We start from the raw sequence: 21,345 nt of genomic DNA, 5'->3' as shown, positions 1-21,345 counted from the left end.
GGTACAAGTTTGCACAGATTTGTACCAGCGAAGGTGTATCTCTGAGAAATAAATTAGATCATAGTACATGCAACTGAATCTGAATTTTCTGTTATACTGCGAATCTTTGGTAGGCCCTCCATAACATACAGCAGATCAGATTTCTGACTAAGATAGGTAAGAATAACTTTGCTTACATCACCCCTTTACCATATTGAAGTGTCCTGAGGTTGTTCTTATAGCAGTCTCAACAGACTTTGGAAGTGCATTGCAACAATAAAATTGTAGCTCAGGCTTCTCAAAGGAAAGCAATTTTCAGTCAAAATAAAGTCTAAGTGCTGCAAAGCTAAAAGAAATCACAAGATTTTATAGAGATACTTAACTGTATGCAGTGAAGCTCAGCTATGCCTACGAAACTGTTCTACATAAACAATAGACTCTACAAAAACATGTATGCACTCTTGGGCTAGGCCCACGACAGAGCTTGCATGAGTATAGCTTGAAGGCAGAATGAAGATGGAGCAAGGAAGTGTAAGTGAACTATGTGTATCATGTGCAGCTTTGAGGATTCTTGCCTTTGTTTTTGAAGTGTGGAGGAGGCGGAAAGGAGGTATTTGTGGAATCTGGAATCTGTCAGTAGGGTAACTAACGTGTAGGTGTAATGACATGGTGAAATGATTCCCTGAATGTGTCATTTCCTTGGTTTGATGGATTTAGTGTAGGAGGGTTTTTCCTTTAAGCAACCTTAAATAACTTTCAACAGAGAACTTGGTTTCAGAAATTACATATTGTTAAGTTAGGTGACAGAGGACTACCACCATACTACTTAAAATACAAGCTAGTAAGAAATTTGACACACTGTGATATTCTGATTTCTAGCTTATCTTAAATGCAGATTCCCTGCTGACAAAGAATATTTGGAAAAAGTTGTTTTAAGAGTGGAGTGCATGAAAAATTTATTTAAATTTAAAAAAAAAAGCCAACTTAGACTTTCTACCTGTTATAATACAGAAAAAATTATTGTTTGTGGTTTTCTTTTGGGTTTTTTGTGGGTTTTTTTTTGTTTGTTTTAAACCAGAAACTTGGTAAAGTATGCAGGGAAGGACTAACAATGAAGTTAAGAGATTCCATGGCCAGATCTATTAAGATAGCTGTCCTAAGATGGTTCTGTCCATAGTGGGGGAACTCCTTTGCAGCACCTTAAATCTAAATAATAGTAATTGAATTGCAGTTCCAGACATCAAATGACTGAAAAGACTGGAGAATAATCAAAAAGGTTTCTTGTTTAAGATTGCACCCTCTGAGAATTCTCCCTTTGCAGCTCAAACCACAGTACTAAGTCTCCCTTGAACATCAGGCAATATTAATCATTCCAAACAGTAGTAACATCTGGCATTGTTTTTATGATATGAATAAATGGTAACTTCACATCATCATCCAGGGCATACTGTAGATAAAGCAAGCAATGTCCTTTTGAACATTCTGCCATTTTCAGCTGGTGTACAGGGGGAAGGTAAGTGATACGAAGGCAAATGAAATTTCAAAAGTAGCTGTGAGAGAAATCTACCACTAAAATTAAGATGGAGAAATTACCCATGGAAAGAAGTACAGATTGGGATGGGAAAAAGGAACTCTGAACACAAATAGGTATAAAAACACTGTTCCAAGACATTCCATCTGAAATCAAATAGCAAATGGAGATTGAAAGGAATTAAAAAAAAATACCAGTTAAAAATATTAAGTTAAGCATGAAAAAAATCTGTATTGAGTTATTTTAATATTTCTGTCTAATGGCCAGATTTCTTGAAAAATAAAGAAATAGATGTAAAGTTTTCTGTTGAGGTCAGAAACAGCGGTCAATGCAAACAAATGGCCCTTCCTATTGCAGCTGTTTGGCTTGGCAATTGTTACTGTATTACTACTGGTAAAGAGTCCAAACCTACCTTCACATTCACCTCTCCTGTTCATTTGGTATCCACTATCACAATATTCACATCTGTATGAGCCGACAGTATTTATACAAAAGCCTTCCCCACAAGTATGAGGTCTTGAACATTCATCAAAATCTGCAGATGAAAAAGAGGAGAAACTTTGCTTCACCATGAAATTACTGAACGCTTGCATCTCCCCTAAACCCTGCTTTAACTAAACATAAGGAAGTTTGGATTTTCAAGCCCTTTGCAAGCCCCAGCCCTACAGCTGTTCTTCCTGAACAGTTCCATCTTTACCTCACTGCTTGTAATCAGGGAGAGAATGATTATCTAGCTGTAGGAAGAAGAGCATTGAGCAGCCCTGCGGTTGCAAAGACAATGTGTGTCAGCGTGTATATTGTGCCCAAGGCACCGCTAACCTGAGGAAGACCACAGCCAATTCAGGCTGCCTGTATTGCTCTGCAAGGTCTGTGGCTCTTTGCAGCTATATTTGAAAAATATGGTTTGTTACAGCTGCGAGTGATTGAAAGAGTTTTGAATATTTGTATTTTACACCACAGAAGGTCTTTTTACTAAATGGTAATTTTCCTAAACAAGCAGGTTATTAAATAAATAATTGTTTTTCAAGAAATAATAATTTTGAAAATTAGTAGGAGCTGCTCAAATATTTTCGTCGCCACAATACCTGGTGAGAGGCAGTTTATTATACTTCCAGACATCAGACCAGTACCAATGACATTGAGGAAAAAAAGCTGAAAGAGGGACTTTAGGGGGTTTTAGATAAGCTATTGGATTAATTTTTATACTTTTATTTTCTATAAAGGACACTAGTAATTACCAACGCAGTCGGTTCCATCTTCACTGGCCATGAATCCGGCTTGGCAAATACATAGGAAACTTCCTTCTGTATTTTCACAGTGTCCAAGGGAACAGAGATGGGGTGCCTGATTACACTCATTAAGATCTACAAAAGAAGTAAAAACACAAGACTATAGAAGAACATATTTAGTTGTGACTCTTTTTGTGCATTCTATGCCATGGTTTTGAAAAGACTGATCTTGTAATTATTTTAGCTATTTGAAAAAGTATATGTTTTCCTCTCCTCAGAGCTGCTAAAAAGATGCATTAAATAGTTTTGGTTGGAAAAAAATGCTCGTATTGGCTTAGACTATAAGGATATTGCATCGGCCTGAAGAATCAAATCACTACACTGAGTGCAAGCTGAGCACAAGCTGCAAGTATGGAACATTAACACAATTTGGATGAAATAGAAGGATTTTAAGTTGCCATTTGGCTGTGTATGCGTGTAAATTAATTTTTAATACTGTAGTAGCACCTGATAGCATGTGTAGCAGTGTGAAGCAACCGAACTTTTGGTAACATGAAAAGTTGATAGCATATAATTTGGCAACATCATGTAATAAACTTTTTCTGATCCAAGTTACAGAGGAAACAGCATATCCAGAATGAAAGAAAAATACTGATACAGCTGCTTTCAAACCTGAAATGGCTCATGTAGAGCCAGTCTAGGCTCTGCCTCATGTTCATCAGAGCCCTCTATTCATGAACTTGCTAGCTTTGAAGGGGGTGAAGACCTCACTTTGCAGATCTCAAACTGCTTCTGGGATGTTTATGATACACTTTCTCTTTTCAGCAGAAGGTTGAAAGGAAGGACCTAACAAAATGACTGGATTTAGTCCAGCTGCAGAGCTGGTAGCTGGGCAAATCACTCTGAGAAACATGCTCTAATTCAGTCATTCTTTCTCCAAACAGAAGTGTATTTCTTCTTAGCAGTCTGATGATTTTAGATACTTGATATAAAGCTGAGCAGAGATGGTCTGTCTAATCACTTTTTCCTCTCATCTCACAATGAGAAAGGCTTTCATTAAATTTAATTAAATTCACATTCAGTTCTGAATGGCTGAAAGGCTATATCAGAGACTAGCTGGCAAATTTTGACATACAAAAACTAGTTTCTGTGTTGTTTAGAAGCATTCAGCAGAGGAAGCAGTTCCTGACTGCACTGTAGCATACTTCCCCTGACAAGACTCTACATTTCAAGCATTTCATAGCATGGTTATTTCAGATTTTTGAAAGCACCCATTCATACCAGAGCACTTTGTCTGTTGATCATTAAGTTTGTACCCGTCGTAGCAGATGCAAGTGTATCCCACAGGCAAATTAACACAGTGTCCTGCTCCGCAGATATCAGGATTAACTGTACATTCGTTGATTTCTAAAGAAAGTAAAAAAACCCACAGTTTAATTTTAAACTCCCCCACATAGTTCAGCAACTGTACAATATTCCCTAATCCAAGTAGAAAGATCAGGCCTGAAAACAACTACAAATCAAGTTTGTAAGTCTACAGTAGAGTCACAGAATCATAGCATAGTTTGGGTTGGAAGGGACCTTTAGAGGTCATCTAGTCCAGCCCCTCTGTAGTAAGCAGGGACAACTAGATCAGGTTGCTCAGAGCCCCGTCCAACCTGACCTTGAATGTTTCCAGGGATGGGGCACCTACGACCTTGCTAGGCAACCTGTTCCAGGGCTTCACCACCCTCACTGTAAAAGATTTCTTCCTATATCCAGTCTAAATCTACCCTCCTTTAGTTCAAAACCATTACCCCTTGTCCTATTGCAACAGGCCCTCCTAAGAAGTTTGTCCCCATCTTTCTTTTAAACCCACCTTAACTACTGAAAGGCTACAATAAGGTGTTCCCGGAGCCTTCTCGTCTCCAGGCTGAATAACCTCAACTCTCTCAGCCTGTCCTTACAGGAGAGGTGCTCCATCTCTCTGATGACTTTTGGGGCCCTCCTCTGGACCCACTCCAACAGGTCCACGTCCTTTCTGTGATGAGGGCTCCAGATCTGGACACAGTACTCCAGGTGGGGTCTCACCAGAGCAGAGCAGAGCAGAGTAAAATCACCTCCCTCAACCTGCTGGCCACGATTCTTGTCATGCAGCCCAGGACACAGTTGGTCTTATGGGCTGCGAGCACACATTGCTGGCTTGTGTCCAGCTTTTCATCCACCAGCACCCCCCAAGTCCTCTCCAGAGGGCTGCTCTCAGTCCCTTCATCGATACCGGGGGTTGCCCTGACCCAGATGCAGGACCTTGCACTTGGCCTTGTTGAACCTTATGAGTTTCACATGGGCCCACTTCTTGAGTCCTGAGTTTCTGTGATAGATACCTTATCTGGAAAAATCTAGAAACAATCTAGGCTTTTCCTAGTGACATATTCTCATGTCCCATCCAAGATCTAAATGGGTATATAAAAAGTAAAGTTAAATGAATATAATATAAAATAAAAATTTATACTATTTAACCTTTGTATCGAAGGTTAAGAAAATAACTGTAATGGATTTCTGGTTATTTTTACAGAATACTCATCTGTTACTGGCTTGGATATATTTTGTAAGATAAGGAGATTCAGATATGGGTGGCATTGGATGCTAAATCCTTACAGTAGTTTTAGAAATTCCCCAAGTATGTGTTACTGCAAAATATAGTAATGACTGTGTTTAGTTGCAATTTAAACTAAGGTTATACAGCAGCATGAAATCGTAATTCCTGAAAAAGTTACCATCTGTAAAGAAGAATCATTTACCCAGACTATTTAGAAATAGGTTACATTTAAATTTAACTAAATCTTAAAGTACAGAATTAAGGCACTCAAAAACATCTCAACTCTAATTACATTCACTTTTTTAAATCCAGCATAGGATTTTGTCCTACAAATTTTACTTCATTTATACTTTTCTCTCTCTTAAATATCTGAACAACACTTGGAACTGTATCTGGATAACAGATTGATTTGTTTATAGCACACAGCAATTTCTAGTTCCACTCCTTTTCTTGAGGAAAGAAAAAACAGCAGAGCATTGAAAACTACCAGATTTTTTCTAACTGATGTGAGCTCCCAGCAGGGCAACTTCCTCTCCCTGTAAGGAAGCAGGGAGGTGGCTGGCAGAAGGGGCACAATCATAGCAAAGCTGACTTCCAGAGTTTAGTTTGACAATCACCATTTAGTAGAATTTTCACATGGGATTGATGAGCTTTAACTATAGGTAATTGCAGGAGGCAGCTAAATGCTTACAGACAAACAGGATACTTTCTCTACTCTTACAGTAGATTCAGGAAGATTTAACTGCAGACAGAATCATACTTCAAACAACCGGGTGATTTAGACCCTGTGCATTTTGTACGCAAGTCAAAAACCCATTCCTGCTTGAAGGAAAGCCATCTTTGAAGAGTTACACTTTTATTAAAGCATGTGCAATTTCTCCCTGTGAATGCAAACTGAGAAACCCTTGGTAGGCCTAGATATCTCTACCATACACAATACTGCATCTCAAAGTACTTACCTGACTACTGCAATTACTTTGAAGCCTGTGTTAATTCTGAGAGTCTACCCAATGTGACATTGTAATGCTCTCACATATACACACATAGTACATTCACCTTTTTGTTTTCAAATGCGCAGCAAGTGAAACTTTCATGCCTTTTGGACGCAGCCATCACTTAGACAAGTTTCAGCTATGACAGGAGCATTACTTGCATTTCTGTTACTTTCACTTCTTGACACATGGATGTAGAAAAGGCAACTTTAATACATCAAAAAAGGAAGGAGCACAAATATCAAAAGAACATTTCAAAATAGATCTTGCAATAACTCCTCATGTGCTTTTTGTAGAACATGCTGATCCACCTCCCACAAACTCTAACATCCCTCAAAGAGCATGATCACGTATCCTTCATGAATACGTGTACAGACTGTCTAAAGTCCTGACTTGTAGCCAAAAACTCTTTAGTTCTGGACTTCGGTTGCAGATCATGTAATCTGAGGTGGAATTATTAATTTTTCCTTCCATCATTTATTTGTGGGCACAAAAATGGCAGGTACATCCCGAGAGGGTCCAGTCCTATCTCTGTTGACAGTATCCTCATTGCTGTGCTGTTCTGTACTTTCTATCTCTCCCCAGAACATTTATTTCTGCTCTACAGCTAAATTATCTTCGCTATTATAATTCAAAAGTAGCATGGAACAAGTTATAGTGTCAGAAACTCAGTCATTTTTAAATTTATTTTAGCTTTAAACAGGAAGTACAATACCTGTAACTTGAGTAGGTGCAATTACTTGACTTGCACTTGAAGTAGAGACTTCAGGAGCAACTTCAACAGGCAGAGGAGGAGATGTTTTCTCAATCACTACTGTGTGACATGGAAAGGAAATCAATCACACAAAAAACCCAAAAGCCCAAACCAAAACCACCCCCAAAACCCTTAAATAATTCACACATGATACTGAACAAGCCAGACACTATGGAGCTTTTCATAGTTTATTCTGCTTAGATCTGGAGTAGAAAAAATAGTATATATGTGTTTTCCGTCATTCTACTGCTTGTGAAGGAAAATGAGGTGCTAAAGAAGGCAAGCACAATGTAAAACTTTTGCAGTGAAAGTTATGTGTAAATCTACAAGGAGATACCTAAGTAAAGTTTCCTCTTGAAAGGGGTACAAGGCCTCAACTCTGCTGGCATTAAAATGCTCATGTACGTAATTCAGGAAATCAATTTTGCCTAAAATATATCTTTGCCTCCTAAAAAGTGACCCAGCCAATGCCATCTTCAACTCCTCTGACTTCAGCTTCCATGATTTCTGCCCTGCCCCGCCCTGCATTCTGCTCATAGAAAAATTGCTCATGAAGCTGCAATCAATTTTTAATTAACCTCTATTACAATTGCTAACTTCCCATTCTTTGTAGAATTGTAAGCAATCTCTCATACTAAAAAGGCAAGTCAAAACAAGCTACCTGGAAACTGTGAGTGCAGGTTAATTGTTGAAATTCCAGGAGAAAGCTGAGGCTGCCCAGGCTCTAGGTCAGGCTGCTTTTCTTGATCCAGGGAAGCTAATTCCTAAAAGAATAATAAAAAATTTGCATTCTGAAAACATTCCCTTAAATTCACTATCATAACAACCCACAAACTCCTGGCTTGAGAAACTGTTAACATTCTCATGAGTGGCTTTTGATAGCAGATCATTGATTTCCACCAATTTAAGCCTGAAAGAACATGGCATACAATTTAACACTGATTTGATTTGAAGCAGCTATTTCACGGAGCATCTAATTGCATCTTTGGCTTTGTATCTCCATAGTTCTCCCATCCTCTGGTCTTTAACTGCTTACAAACAGTATTTAACTGCAGTTCAGCATCACACGAAAGTATACAATCACCTATAACTCTTAAGTCTTTGACCACTGTGAAAGGTTCTCTCTCAGCTATTGCACTGATCATCTTATTTTCATGAAAGTGTTAGAAGCTTGTAAGTCTTTAGGAAAATGAAATAAAGTACAACAGCCGTTATTCCTAATGAATCCCATTATCTGCAGCGTAGAGAATCTGGAACCTCCAGAACAGGGGACTTAACACAGATATGCACCTGTTCTTCTCCACTGACTACACAGCACCCCTAAAAAACCTAGGAAACTGACTTAGGCATTAATACAAGTCTCTGAAGCAGGTAGCACAAATTCTTCTCAAAGCTGGATACTGCTTCTCTCCAACTCATTTTCTCTAGCTGTCAGTATCTGTGGCTCTCCTCCATACTGTCCGCATTTTTCAATATCCTCTTTAAAATACAGGCTCCAGAATGGGATAGAACAGTATTGTACTATACCCTCTACCAATGCCCTCAAGAGAGGTTAAAGTAATCTCTTTCCTGTACCTCACTACCTGCTGCTGTATATAATAACAACATGAGCTCTTTTTGCCTCAGGGTCTGCACCGGTCCACAGTGAGGAGTTTGTTCCTCACAAATACTAAATCCTTTTCACAGTTACTGCATCACAACTCATATACATGGTTTGCATTCTAATTCCTAGATATATGGCATCATGTTTTACCTGATCAGGGGCTGCAGTTGCCACTAAAACCAGAAAGAAAAAAAAAAAATAAATTAATCAGTCTTCACATAACATTTACTTACACATTCTACTTAAAACTACTAGCGCATTTGAAAGTGGTTGTTGCCATCACAGAAAAATTTCAGGCTCTAACCTCATGCCAAATGGTGCAAACTTGAAGCAATGTTCCTGAAGCAAGTGTAAAAACTAAACTGAAACCTGAACAAGATTCTACAAATCAATGCTTACAATTATTTGCTCAGTATTCAGCTGCCTTACAGTTGTCTCAACTGTTTCCTTAGAAACCATCTGAGAAACTCACAGGTTATTAACTCACTGATTAAACATTTTGAACTCCTTCCAAGGAATATCAACATCTGTAACTATTTTAAAGGTAAACTAATATCATAATTCTATATAACTAACCATTAATGAATCTGCAAGAATTTATTATTTTAAAAAAAAAAAAATCAAGGCTTGAAATTTGTCTTTTCTTTAAGCAAGCAAAAGTGATTTGGGGTTTTCTCCTCCATAAAAGTGACTTTTTTCTGGGAAGGAGAGATAGAAATTTCATACAAGATTTTATTTTCCATTGCAGTTTGCTTTTTTTGAACTTGTTTTTTACTGATGAAAATCTATATACTTCTGTAAAAAACTGTAATAATATTTTTCTTTTCACAATCAACATTTTCCACAGGATAGATAAAAAAAAAAAAAATCACTTTTCTTGCTCTAGTTTCCTCAGTATTAGCAGGGAGGCTGATTATCAGAACTGGGAGAACTTCTAATAAAATCTCAAAAATTCCAAATGCAAACATTTTAAAAAGAGGATTATAAAATTCAAACATGTATGTATCATTACTGACTTAGAATATGCATATTTTAAAAGGTTTTTGTTTTAAAAACCTCTTTTTTTCTCCAGATTCTCTGTGTTTCAAGATTTACTAGAATATGGCAATCTTCGTAATTACTGAAGTAATATTTTAGCAAATGTTACACCACTTTTTTTTTTCCACTCTGTAACGCAGAAAAGCCCAGAGGTTTATGTGAGGTTTTTATAATCCAGCACAGTCTGTAAGTATATTTGAATAGCTTATTTTTTCTCTCTAGATACAGTTCAGCTCCATTTTATTTTTGAAAGCAAAACTAGAGCAGTGATTTTAACTGGAAAGTAACAGACGTCACACAGAATTTTGCAAAGTCAGCTGACTGAAACTTTCTAATAATGGCCTGACATTATTACTACTACTACTATATAGAATAACTACTAGTCTACTATAACTGCTGCTTGGAAATAACCTACTAAGTACTCAATATCATGAGAGGGTTCTTCAGCAATGAATAGCAGGGAGATGTGCCAGGAAAGGTTTAGGTTGGGTATTAGGAAAAGGTTCTTCACCCAGAGGGTGATGGAGCACTGCAACAGGCTCCCCACGACAGCAGTCACGGCACCGAGCCTGACGCTATTCAAGAAGCACTTGGACAATGCCCTCAGAGATAGGGTATGAATTTGGGGTTGCCCTGTGCAGGGACAGGAGTTGGACTTGATGATTCTTGTGGGTCCCTTCCAACGCAGGACATTCTATGATTCAGTCAGTTCATGCCAAGCTTGCTGGCAATATATTTATAATCGTGCTGCTTTCTGCATTTCTTTGCTTCTATATTTGTTTCAGACTCAGGAAAATTTCAGCTGCTACAAGTCCTTTGAGGAGCTTGCAGAAAACAATCTGAGGAAAATATCTTAGAGGAGTCTACTAATCATTAAACAGCCCAGCAGAGAGGGGCTGATCCAACACGGTCATGCCGAGCGAGTGCACAGCTGCAGGGGTAAGAGCAGACCACATGAAGAGGATGCATGCCCACATCAGGTGGTGCCAATCTACAAGATTGTACAGAAGGAAGATGATAAAACCCCCTTAACTTCTGTCAATCCAAATACTACTAAATCAAAGCCTGAGTTGAGCCCTTTGTTATATGCTAGAGATTATAAATATCTTTATAGAAGTCTTAAATGAAATATTTACTATTTCTTATCACAAAAATGACTGAGATTAAAGCAGTCTCTCTCTCTCTCTCTCTCTCTCCCCCCCCATGGTGTTCTCAGCATCTGGTAGGAGCTATACATAAAATTTCAGAAGTAAATCACATAACAGTACACTCCATGACATGGAACACACTGCTGTGGGAAGTGACACATCTGTGTCCTGCACTATATGCAACTACTCCACAAAGAAACATACCATTGAAGACACATGCATAGAAATATAGAAAGACTAAATTTTCCCACTCTCACCTTCTTGCACAGCCATCTCAGTCTCACTTTTCTGTGAGAAGGTCAGTGCCTCCACTGTCTCTTCCTTTGCTGGGAGAGGTGGAGGAGAAGTACCTTTAGCAACAGGCTGAGTAATCGGGGTCTTGCCAATGACAGGTGGCTGTACTCTAACTGCAGGGTGATGATATAGCTTGTTTCTGTGAGGGCCAGAAACCGTATAACCCATTCCACCAGGGCAGATTTCCTTAAAAGCAGCTAGATTTGGGATGGGAAAATATTCCTTTTAGGAGTCTAAAAGTGCAATATGTTGACATAGTGGAAAATATAATGACTACCACTAATAAATTTAATCTCATATTGTATATACATTTTTAGAAAAAAAAAAATTTAAAGACAAGCTACACATTGCATGCTAATATGACTGAGCATTCTCCCCAAAGCATGTTCTGGCTGTTATTCCCAGGAGGTTTCCACTCCAGTTTTCCATCTTTCTTCAGTTATGTTTAATCTATCATTATACCAAGATATTTTTTTGTATTAACCCTCTTCAAACAGTATATCCTTTCCGAACATGAATTTAAACATGCAAACTGTCATCATCATCTACATTGCATAAGGAATGAAGATCACTATTTCTATCATTCTCTTTTTGCCAAAACCAAAGGAAAAAAGCTCATCACCCTGAACTAGAGGAACAGAAGAATATCAACCAGTAACAACATTCATTCACAGGATCCCGTTTGACTATGTCAGAGGTCTCATACCAGACCTGATCCAAATTCCACCGAACTGAATAAGTCTTTCCACTGACCTCAGTGGGCTGGATAAAAACAAGATGGGGATCATAAAAAGCCAAATCACCACTGGAAGAGAGGGGAAATAATCTAATTTATAAAGCTGCTACAGGAAAAGGTAATGAAAGCCAGGCAGCAGCACCTGTTCTGATCTCTGCAGCTGCTCTACGTGAGCATCGGGTTTTGGAGTCCTAGTGGAAGACTAGAATGAAAAAGGAATATAGGTCAGCCTTCCTCCCCATCAAAGATAATAGCTGTGCTCCTGTCGGGGACAGGGAGACCTTCAGGAGTCTTGAGGGGACAGTGCTTCATTGGCCTCATTGCTCTAAGTAAAGCTACATTGGGATGAAACACCAAAGATTTAGTCTCCCACGTCCGATGTGATTTCTTATATCTTCTTAAGAGATGCATGGAGTGGGCATTAGTAAAGTCACAAATTCTGCTTTGAACACATCAGGGTTTTAAAATGAATTAGCATCTAAATAAAAACACAAAATACTAGCAATAGGTACACTCCGCAGATGAATTCATTAAATTATACATTAAATTGCAGAATGCATTAATTGCATACTGTGTTCAGATGGTGTCTTAGTAATAGAAAAGATGAAGGGTCAAATTGATTAAATTGAGTGGGTTCAGAATGATGAAATACTTTTTGTTGGGAATCACTAATACCAAAACTTGCCACAAAAAACACCCAACTGAGGGTGGGAATTCTAGTCAAAAGAGGAAGTTAGAGAAAATCTGATGTCTGCCCCTTCAGATGTGTACTCCGGATGTAGGAAATCTTGTTTCAGGTCATATTGTCTCAAATGCAGAACAGAAATGTGAGCCTTATTCTACCACAGCTCTGATAAGTTCTCTCAACATCTGGGTGTAGAAAGCTGGCCTCTCTCAGTCTCTGTTTTGGAGCTGGTCTCCTTTGTACACACATTTTAAAACCTATCAGAGAGTGAGATCATGACTTTTTAATTCAGTGACTCTTAAATTAACATGGGATGCTGCAGTGAATACATTACCCCATTCTGGAGTATCCCACTTTCACACATTTTTCATAGAAAACTCTGAAAGATTATGAATTTAACCTGTTACAGAAAGGAACATGTTTTTAAATCATGAAAGTTGTCACAAAATCAGAAAACTGTTTCTCACACAGCTCATCAGAATTTTCTAGTCAGATTTTTCTCTCTGAAGTCTTTTAATTAAGGAAAAAAAAAATCACTAAAATAATCAATTCCACATAACATTCAACAATGTACTTTTTATGACTAAGAGAGCAGTCAGCTTTGCAAAAAGATATATTCTCTGCTCCAGAATACACACAACTGGGCATAAAGCCTCATGGAATATTCTCATAGATGTAAAGCATCTATATTTAAATTGTGAGTCATCTGATGAGAATATATTTTTTCTCCATTAAAAAGCCATAGAAATATTATTTATCTGAAAGCGAACTTGACTTTTAAAACCCTAATCAGTGATCTAGCAACCCAATGGTCACGCAGGAAACAATGGCTTTAAAAATAAATTGAAATGCTCAAAAATGTTAGTCACTTTCAGATCTGTAAGCCCAACTTTAAAAAGTAAGGAATCTGCCACTAGCTGTGGATTTCCTAAAGCAGCTAGCTAGTTTTGAAAATCTGAACCTTTATAAAATACTTCAGGGAAATACATGACCTGTATCGTAACAGTGACATCTGCAGCAGCAACTTCAGTAAGAACAGTCGATTCCCAATACAAATACCTGTGCTAAAATACTGAATAGGCTGTACATCATGTATATTACAATACGTAATGATGCTTTTAGAAAAGATTAATTTGACCATACGCTTGCAGAAAAAAGTAATATTCAATTGATTTTGACTAAAGACTCCAACTTTGGTCATTTACGTTTTAAGCAAAATTGGGGAATAGAAGGTACTCAAAGGCATCCAACAGTATCTATAATATGTGGTGTCCTCTTCTATGAGCCACCTAAATGAGGGTGGTGACCAACCAAGCTGGTATTTTACAAGTCCTTAAATATTTAAAAACCAGGAGGACTCCAAGTAAACACTGACAATACAAGTGAGCCTTATGTATGAAGGAAGGAATCGTTTAAGTGAAAGGTGGTATGAAATGCTTAACTACCAGTTTATTGTTAAGAAGGCAACACCATACTTAGCACATTCCTCAGAATGGATGGTAAAGATATGAAGGAAGGTTAGAAAGAGATACTCCCATACATGTCCCACTAACTGTAATGTAAACTACAACACATGTAGTCCTGTACCCTAATTCTCAGAAGCTGCCATCTTTTCACAAGTGCCTTTAACAACTGAAGAGTATTAATTAGATTTTGGGTTAACTGCCTGTATGTATAGTCGCAACATAACTTACAATAAATTTATCTTCATGTGATGGAGAACTGAAGTTCAAGGACATATTCTGAGATACAAACATTATTTATGTGGAATTCTATCACAACATATCAAAGTTAATTCTTTTGTTTTAATCACAAATGCCTATGAACAAAACCACTATATATGTGTTTATCCTACTATCATGTAGAGAACTGTCATAATTTACTGATGGACACTTCTTGTTTAAAATCAATTCTTGGATGTATTTTTTTAAAGCATGCATAACAAACATAGGGTTGGGGCAAAGAGCCTGTATTTTTATGGAGCAGTTCTTACCTGTTCCTGGAAGAGGACACTTCTCACAGTGCGGGCCCCAGGCTTTGCCAACACTGCAACAGCAAAGCTGCTTGCTGAGCTGAACAGAAAGAGGATGCATGCATTGCTTTCCTGCACTAACAAACCGGTAGCAGGGTCCTTTCTCTTCAGCAACTATAGGATTATCAGCTGCAACGAAAGGGGAAGAGATGATGGTACTGTTCACATGAAAAGCAAAACAGAGGAACGCCAGTAGATTTCCACTAGCAGTTAAATGGATTAAAATTACCATCTGCACAAGTTTTATTTCAGACACCTATCTCAAGCCATAATAACAACATAAAAGAAAATTCTTATTTTTTATCAAACACTCCTGAATTCCAACTCATCCTAGAGCAAGGATAAAAAGTATTTTAAAGAAAAAGAAAATGTCCAAATCAGCAGCTGTCATGCTGCCACAATAAAGAGTCAGAATCAGCTCTCTCACTTGCACAAAAGTCCAACTGCTGAAGACTATGGTCAATCACTAGCAATATACAGTTGTGTCAAGCTACATAACCACTGGAACATTCAGCTATAAGTAAGCTATATAAATAAGACTGCAAAAGAATGAAGTATCATACATGACTTTTTAAAATAAAAGCGACAATTATATATTTACATTTTGTTACGCTCAGTTTCAATGTAGAATAACCAAAGGCCATAAGCTATGACTACTATGAGGTAACTGGAAGCTAAGATCTACCCAGCTTTCTAATTTATGCATCCACATTCACATATAGCTAACAGTTCTGGGTAATATATTCACTTAACTTGAAAAATACAAAGACTATCTCATTTTCAACATGACATGTAAAAGCAAAAATGAAAACCCACTCATTTTTTCTGGTGTTAAACTGAAAAGTGACAAATTCTTCAAAATGCTGAAAAACTCTCAGAAACTGAGTGTCATTAACTACTAGTATAAGATAATTATGCTGAAAAAAAGTAAAAGAATTCACCTACAGCTCTAGCTATATTTTATAAATCTAAAGATAGCTCAGACAGGGAGCTTAGGAAATGAGGTATTTTTCACTTTGTAAATATTCTTCCCAAAAAACTTAAAGCAACAAATTTAGTTGTTCTCTATGCCTTCTTTTCTTGCAGATGTAACTGATCTCAAACCAAGTAAAAGCTGATTAACAGAGAAAAATATTTGCATTCATGCTGCTCACAACCTTTTCTTTCTCCTAATTCTTTCTTCAATTTTAATCCTTAATCAGAAGGAAAATACGCCAAGGATCATCCTGGGCTGAATGTTTAGTAATGGAAACTACCCAGGTCAAAGCTGCAGAGGTTGAAGAGAGGAGGGCAGGTAACAAAGGTTATTTTGTCTGGGAACTAGCAGAGAGAGGAAAAAAATTTGTGGAAAGGAGAACTCCAGGCTGGTGAGAAAGACTTGAGTGTATGAGAAGGCTGGATGTGGCCTTGAACGTTTTGTGACAATAAAACCAGGAAAAGATGGCAAGGATTCTGGACAGCCACTGGTGGAGGCCAAAGCTTCCAGGCCAAAGAGACGGAAGAGAGGCATGAGCACTGAGGCTGACTAAATAAAGTGAATAATCTGAGAAGAGGAGGCAGGGACAGCAAACATGACAGAGACAGCTTAGAAGAGTTAGGGCAGTCAAGTAAATCCTCATCTAAAGTGCAACTAAGTATTTATTTTGGTATTTTGATTAGCACTATTACTTACGTATGCATCTTGAGAGGGTAGGATCTGGCACAAATCCCATTTTGCAGGTACATCTGTAGCTGCCCATGGTATTCAAGCACTCACCATTAGGGCATACTCCCTGTAACTGACACTCATTGATATCTGTGGAAAAATTGAAAATAATCAGATACTGAAACATGTGTTTATATTATTCTTTCCTCAGAAGTTGTCTTATCTTTTTTTTAAATATGTGCACGAGAACTGTTATGAGTTAACACTCCAATCAACACTTTTTCCCATACTGACATTTGATTTATAACCTTTTAAAATACTGCTGAGAACATAACATAAAAACAATTACATTTATACATCATTCTCAAATACTCTGAATGAAAAAACAAACACACTTGACTGGCTTACCAACCCCTCTTTTCCTGACTAGATGATTGCTTATACACTCAAACACAACTCATAAGAACATTCACAGAGGCAAGTTTTAAGCGATGTAGTATATTTTATACAGGATGGAACACTGATTGACAGATTTAATACAGTTTTTATTAGTATTTGTATTTGGTAGTGCCTGAGGGTTCATTGTATTGGAAGAAGCACAACGCAAAAATACCGTCTCTAGCCTAAAGAGCTCACTATCTTAATAGCAAGAATAGGCTTCAAGAAGCAGAAGGACACATGTGATGTGGGGCAAAAAGGATTGCGCATTGGTGGGAACACAACTTTGGAACAGTTAATAACTGCTTTGACAAAGTTTGCTGTTATGGGTCTATGATCAGTGCCTTCCAGTTTCACTGAATTATTCTCCCATGCCCCAAGCATTTGGTCTCAGGTCTTTATCATGCTTGGGGCTATATCTGTAATTCACTTACTCTTAGAATAGGACCTGTCTGACCATCATCTGGATACCATCTGTAACTAAGTCAGCCAAACTAGTATTTTATTTCAGAAAGCAGCAATATAGCTTGCACTGATAATCAAAACCTTAAAATATTAATAATATTTTAAAAAAACCCAACAAACCACCCCCCCAAAAAACAAACAATCCCAAATCCCCCAATCTGTAATTGTCTCTGTCATAAATTGTCATGTCTCCTCCTTCAGAAAAATAAGAGAAAGCCCATTGAAACAGACCTACCTTAAAATGTTGACATGCATTATTTCTACATAAAACTTTCCCGTTCTATCCCTAAGCTACGAAAAAATGCCTACCTTGCTGGGTAAACAACCTTCAAGCGGAAGTCAGATATTCCAGCTAGCTCCTTGGAAATCAGGCATTAGTGATCATTTTGCCTAAAATTTTATAAACCTTCACCGTTTTATTTGACTTCATTACATGTTGCTGCCTGATTCAACACAATCAATGAGGGTAGGAAGTTGAATATGTAAAACATAATAGATGTGCTGGAGTTTGCTTTTGGAAACCTACAGAAAGAACTTTTCACGTTCCTACCTCCTTCTTAATTTTTCTCCACAAGTTTGGCTACCTGTTCCACTACACAGGAGCGCACGACTTAAGCTCACAGTACAGCAGACTCTAGCAGTTGCCATGTGAGCTGTGATTTTTTCCAAATATTCAGTGTTGATCTTATCCCTCAGCTCTTCCAATGCTATACCTGATCTAGTATCTTGACACCACCTGGATCAACTTCACCTCTACACACTTAGCCACATGTGACAGAGAGTGATAATTTATATCCTAGAACTCTGGATGAAATATGATGGAAACCACATGAATTACAAAGGATCAGCTCTGCCTCAAAGGAATTTTCAAGCAAAATTCCCAGACTACATGACTTTGACCTCAGAGGGAGTGGACTATTTAAAAAAGATATATATAAGAAAAGAGCACAAAAACCTGCTGAAATATTCTCCTACAGCAGTCTACCTTTTGACCCATCCAATCTTTGAGCAGGAAGATGTCCTATATAAGCACAGGAGTTTCTTATTTAAGGAATGCACTAATATAGAATATTTAGTAAGCTAAACTTGTTCTGATGCACTCGAAAAAATTTTAGTTTCTTCAGTTGCTTAGTCTGAACAGGTTCTTTCTTTAGCCCTGAAATCTCAAAATATGATTGAAGGCATCTACAGAGTGCCAACTGACCCCAAAAGGAAGATCGTAATTGTTTCAACACACAAATCTTTTGTGACTATTGCGAGGAATGAACTTAAATCTTAACAGCCAGCAAACTAAACATATTATTGAAACATCCCTAAATAGAAATATGTTGATGCTGTTGTAAAGTTGTCAGGAGAAAAGGACATATTGCTAGCCCTCTACTTTCAAATATCAGGCACAACAAGGAACATAACGGAAAAGGAGACTAGGAAATACCTAGAAGCTACTACAAAGCAAATACTTAAGAACCCACTACTGAATTTTCTACCTGTTGTCAGTTTGGGTTGTCAGATTAGTTCTCAAATGCTTAACCATGGAACTATTCTACTTGCTTTGATGAAGCACTGACTCTGTCATTAGAAACAAGTTAAAGGAAGGAGCAGTAGGCTTTACTCTGAATACAGGAAAAATCTCGATATCTGGATTCATTTCAAAATTAAAATCCTCAGAACAAATTACAAATTTATTAAGCACAAATACACAATTACACACACACATATGGAGGAAGAGGAAAAACATGGGAGAAAAAGAGAGATGGAAGAAAAAATAATATTAAAAATTAAAATTAAGATATATATTTTTAACAAGGACTGTGCTTTTTTATTCTAATCTGACTTTTGATTTTTATCATTTAATATTAGTTACTCATTAGTGTTGACATTGGTGCATATAGTGAAAACAATTGCTCACCTTCTACATTGCAATAGCCAGACATTTTCAAACAACTTTCTCCCTTTACAAATCCGAAGTATACATTTTTATTTATAGGAAAATTAACCTATACCACTGGGGGAAAAATGGATGATACCTCCCAGAGAATATACATAATATGCAGCTTTTGCTTGTCACTTTTCCTGGAATATATATATCCACGTAGAATTAGCAGAAATGCTTTGTCTAGTGGAGACAGCATTTAAATTTTACACCAGTGAAAAAGACAACTTATTTTCAACAATGCTAATTTGACTTTGATTTTATAGTTCAAGGAAAGACCAAGTCTCTTGTCTGTTAACCATTAAAATACATTGCTATTTGTTTATATGTCATCATTATGAAAAATGTGGCACTTTTCCTTCCTATCTAGAAGCGTAACTCTACCATTCTAAATGCCTTTAAGCAAGGTAATTACATAGCTTAACATAAATGCATTTATACTTTCAATGTTTAAAATGATTAATGATGCATTTTTCATTTATTAGATGATGGTTTTATTCATTGTTTGCATCAAGATTCATTTTAGGGAATGATAAAATCCATATGTATAAATTTTATTACTTGAACACTGGAAGCATATAGGCATGTAAAAAACCAAAAAAGCAAAATCCTACAAAGACACACCTAGATAAGAAGAGGAAAAATAACATTTATGAAACCTGTTTTCTAATTTGCATTTGAGTCTTTTTATTCACGTTAGTATTATCTGTACCACTTAAATGAACTGTACCTTTTAAGTTTGTAGAACTATATCCGTGTGTTGTAGAAGGGAAAAAAGGTGTCTGCTGTTGTAATTCTCAAGCAGTTTTTCAACTTGGAATAACTTAGCTATTGAACTGAAATGCATATATAGATATTTACAGTGAAACGAAGAAAAAAATCTGTTCTGCAGAAGGGAGTATGAAATCTGGCTTTGCACTTAAACAAATTCTAGTTACAGGTTACAGGCTTCAACTAGCTGAGTGATCTTGAATACCTAGTAGCAAAACTGTGCTATTTGGATTTTATAATGTTTTTTTTTTTTAACATAGTTTACATTTAAGTCTTCACACAGATAAACTGTAACTGTGAATTTTAAAGTAAATTTAATTTAAATATAATCTAAATCAAAACATGCATAATTTCTACAGATCTGAACTTTATTTCATGTCACTGCTGAGAAAAACTGGCATAGGAACGTATCGGATGCATTTGGTGATACTCGGAGAACCCTGTTTTAAAGTTTTGCCTGCTAATAGTGAAGGTTTCATAGCATTATTTGCTGAAGTGGCTAACTTGCAGGTAGGTGGGGTTTTCTATTATTCATCAATACACAGTCATCTTTCCAAATGATTCAACTATTCTGCAAGAAATGTTCACAGATGCTGTCATTACTGCCTCTCTATTAAATCTCTTCCCAGATGAACTGCTCTTGTACAGCTAGTATTTAAAAATATAATACCCCATTCACATGTCCTCTGTTATTGCTGTTTAATGTGGGCATTGCTACATTTAAGTACCAGCTTATATGTATGTAAATACCAATGAACGTTCCTTATAGAGTTCCTGATATGGATATTTCTCTTGCTAAATTTGTTCAATTTTTAAAGTTAACTTTATTGTGCATGTTCTGATGCCTCAATTATAGCGTATTTTTAATGCCTCTTTTCCAAGTCACATCTTCTCAATGAGCTTATAGAATTACTGAGCTCTAACGGGATTGAACAGAAAGAAGCCACAAGCTGATTAAAAAAAACCCTTCAAATTTTCAAAAGAAACATGCATACATGTAAGAGTAGCGTTTATTTATCGACTTTGGGTAAAAAACCAAACCAAACCACCTTCCAGATTTCCTATCTCCTTCACTTTATTTCAGACTGTGGTAAGAGACCACCTACCCAAAATGTTTCCTACCACCTGCCAAGCTGCCCAGCTGTGCAAATTGGACTGGATCAACTTGTTCAGGCAGCTGGAAATCTGAGTCAAGATGAACAGACTTTTTTTTCTTTTTAGCCCTCTATTACTTGTATATGGACATTAAAAATATCTCAGTTTTAAATTAGTATGGCAATGAGAATTCATTCGCTCCATTGTAAAAACTAGACAAAAAGCTACTTTAAAGTTGCCTGAATAATGTTTTGTTTGTGCAGAAGTACAAACTGACAATATGCTTATGGAGTGATTTGATCAAACACCATCTACACAGAGAAAATATTTTAAGGGAGTGTGTAGCATACTATAAAACCATACATATGTAGATACAGCTTTCTAAAGACCAACTAAATA

The 21,345-nt window shown here is 37.0% G+C and overlaps 1 protein-coding gene across 9 annotated transcripts in view; it reads right to left on the bottom strand.

The window, feature by feature from the left end:
- LTBP1 (latent transforming growth factor beta binding protein 1) overlaps positions 1 to 21,345 on the bottom strand; it is a 209,251-nt gene that overhangs the window by 62,825 nt on the left and 125,081 nt on the right. For 4 of the 9 annotated variants that reach the window (XM_064445906.1, XM_064445908.1, XM_064445910.1 and 1 more), the window contains 9 exons: positions 16,272 to 16,394; positions 14,561 to 14,728; positions 11,110 to 11,343; positions 8,817 to 8,839; positions 7,725 to 7,827; positions 7,025 to 7,123; positions 4,021 to 4,146; positions 2,749 to 2,874; positions 1,923 to 2,045 (listed from right to left, as the gene is read on the bottom strand). In XM_064445906.1, coding sequence (XP_064301976.1) covers positions 1,923 to 2,045; positions 2,749 to 2,874; positions 4,021 to 4,146; positions 7,025 to 7,123; positions 7,725 to 7,827; positions 8,817 to 8,839; positions 11,110 to 11,343; positions 14,561 to 14,728; positions 16,272 to 16,394 — 1,125 coding nt within the window. The remainder of the gene's footprint in view (positions 1 to 1,922; positions 2,046 to 2,748; positions 2,875 to 4,020; positions 4,147 to 7,024; positions 7,124 to 7,724; positions 7,828 to 8,816; positions 8,840 to 11,109; positions 11,344 to 14,560; positions 14,729 to 16,271; positions 16,395 to 21,345) is intronic. The other 5 variants (XM_064445907.1, XM_064445913.1, XM_064445909.1 and 2 more) reach the window with 4 other exon arrangements.

The sequence above is a fragment of the Phalacrocorax carbo genome, chromosome 3 (assembly GCF_963921805.1).
Source record: "Phalacrocorax carbo chromosome 3, bPhaCar2.1, whole genome shotgun sequence".
Classification (NCBI taxonomy): domain Eukaryota; kingdom Metazoa; phylum Chordata; class Aves; order Suliformes; family Phalacrocoracidae; genus Phalacrocorax; species Phalacrocorax carbo.
This window is presented reverse-complemented; position numbering and strand designations above follow the sequence as displayed.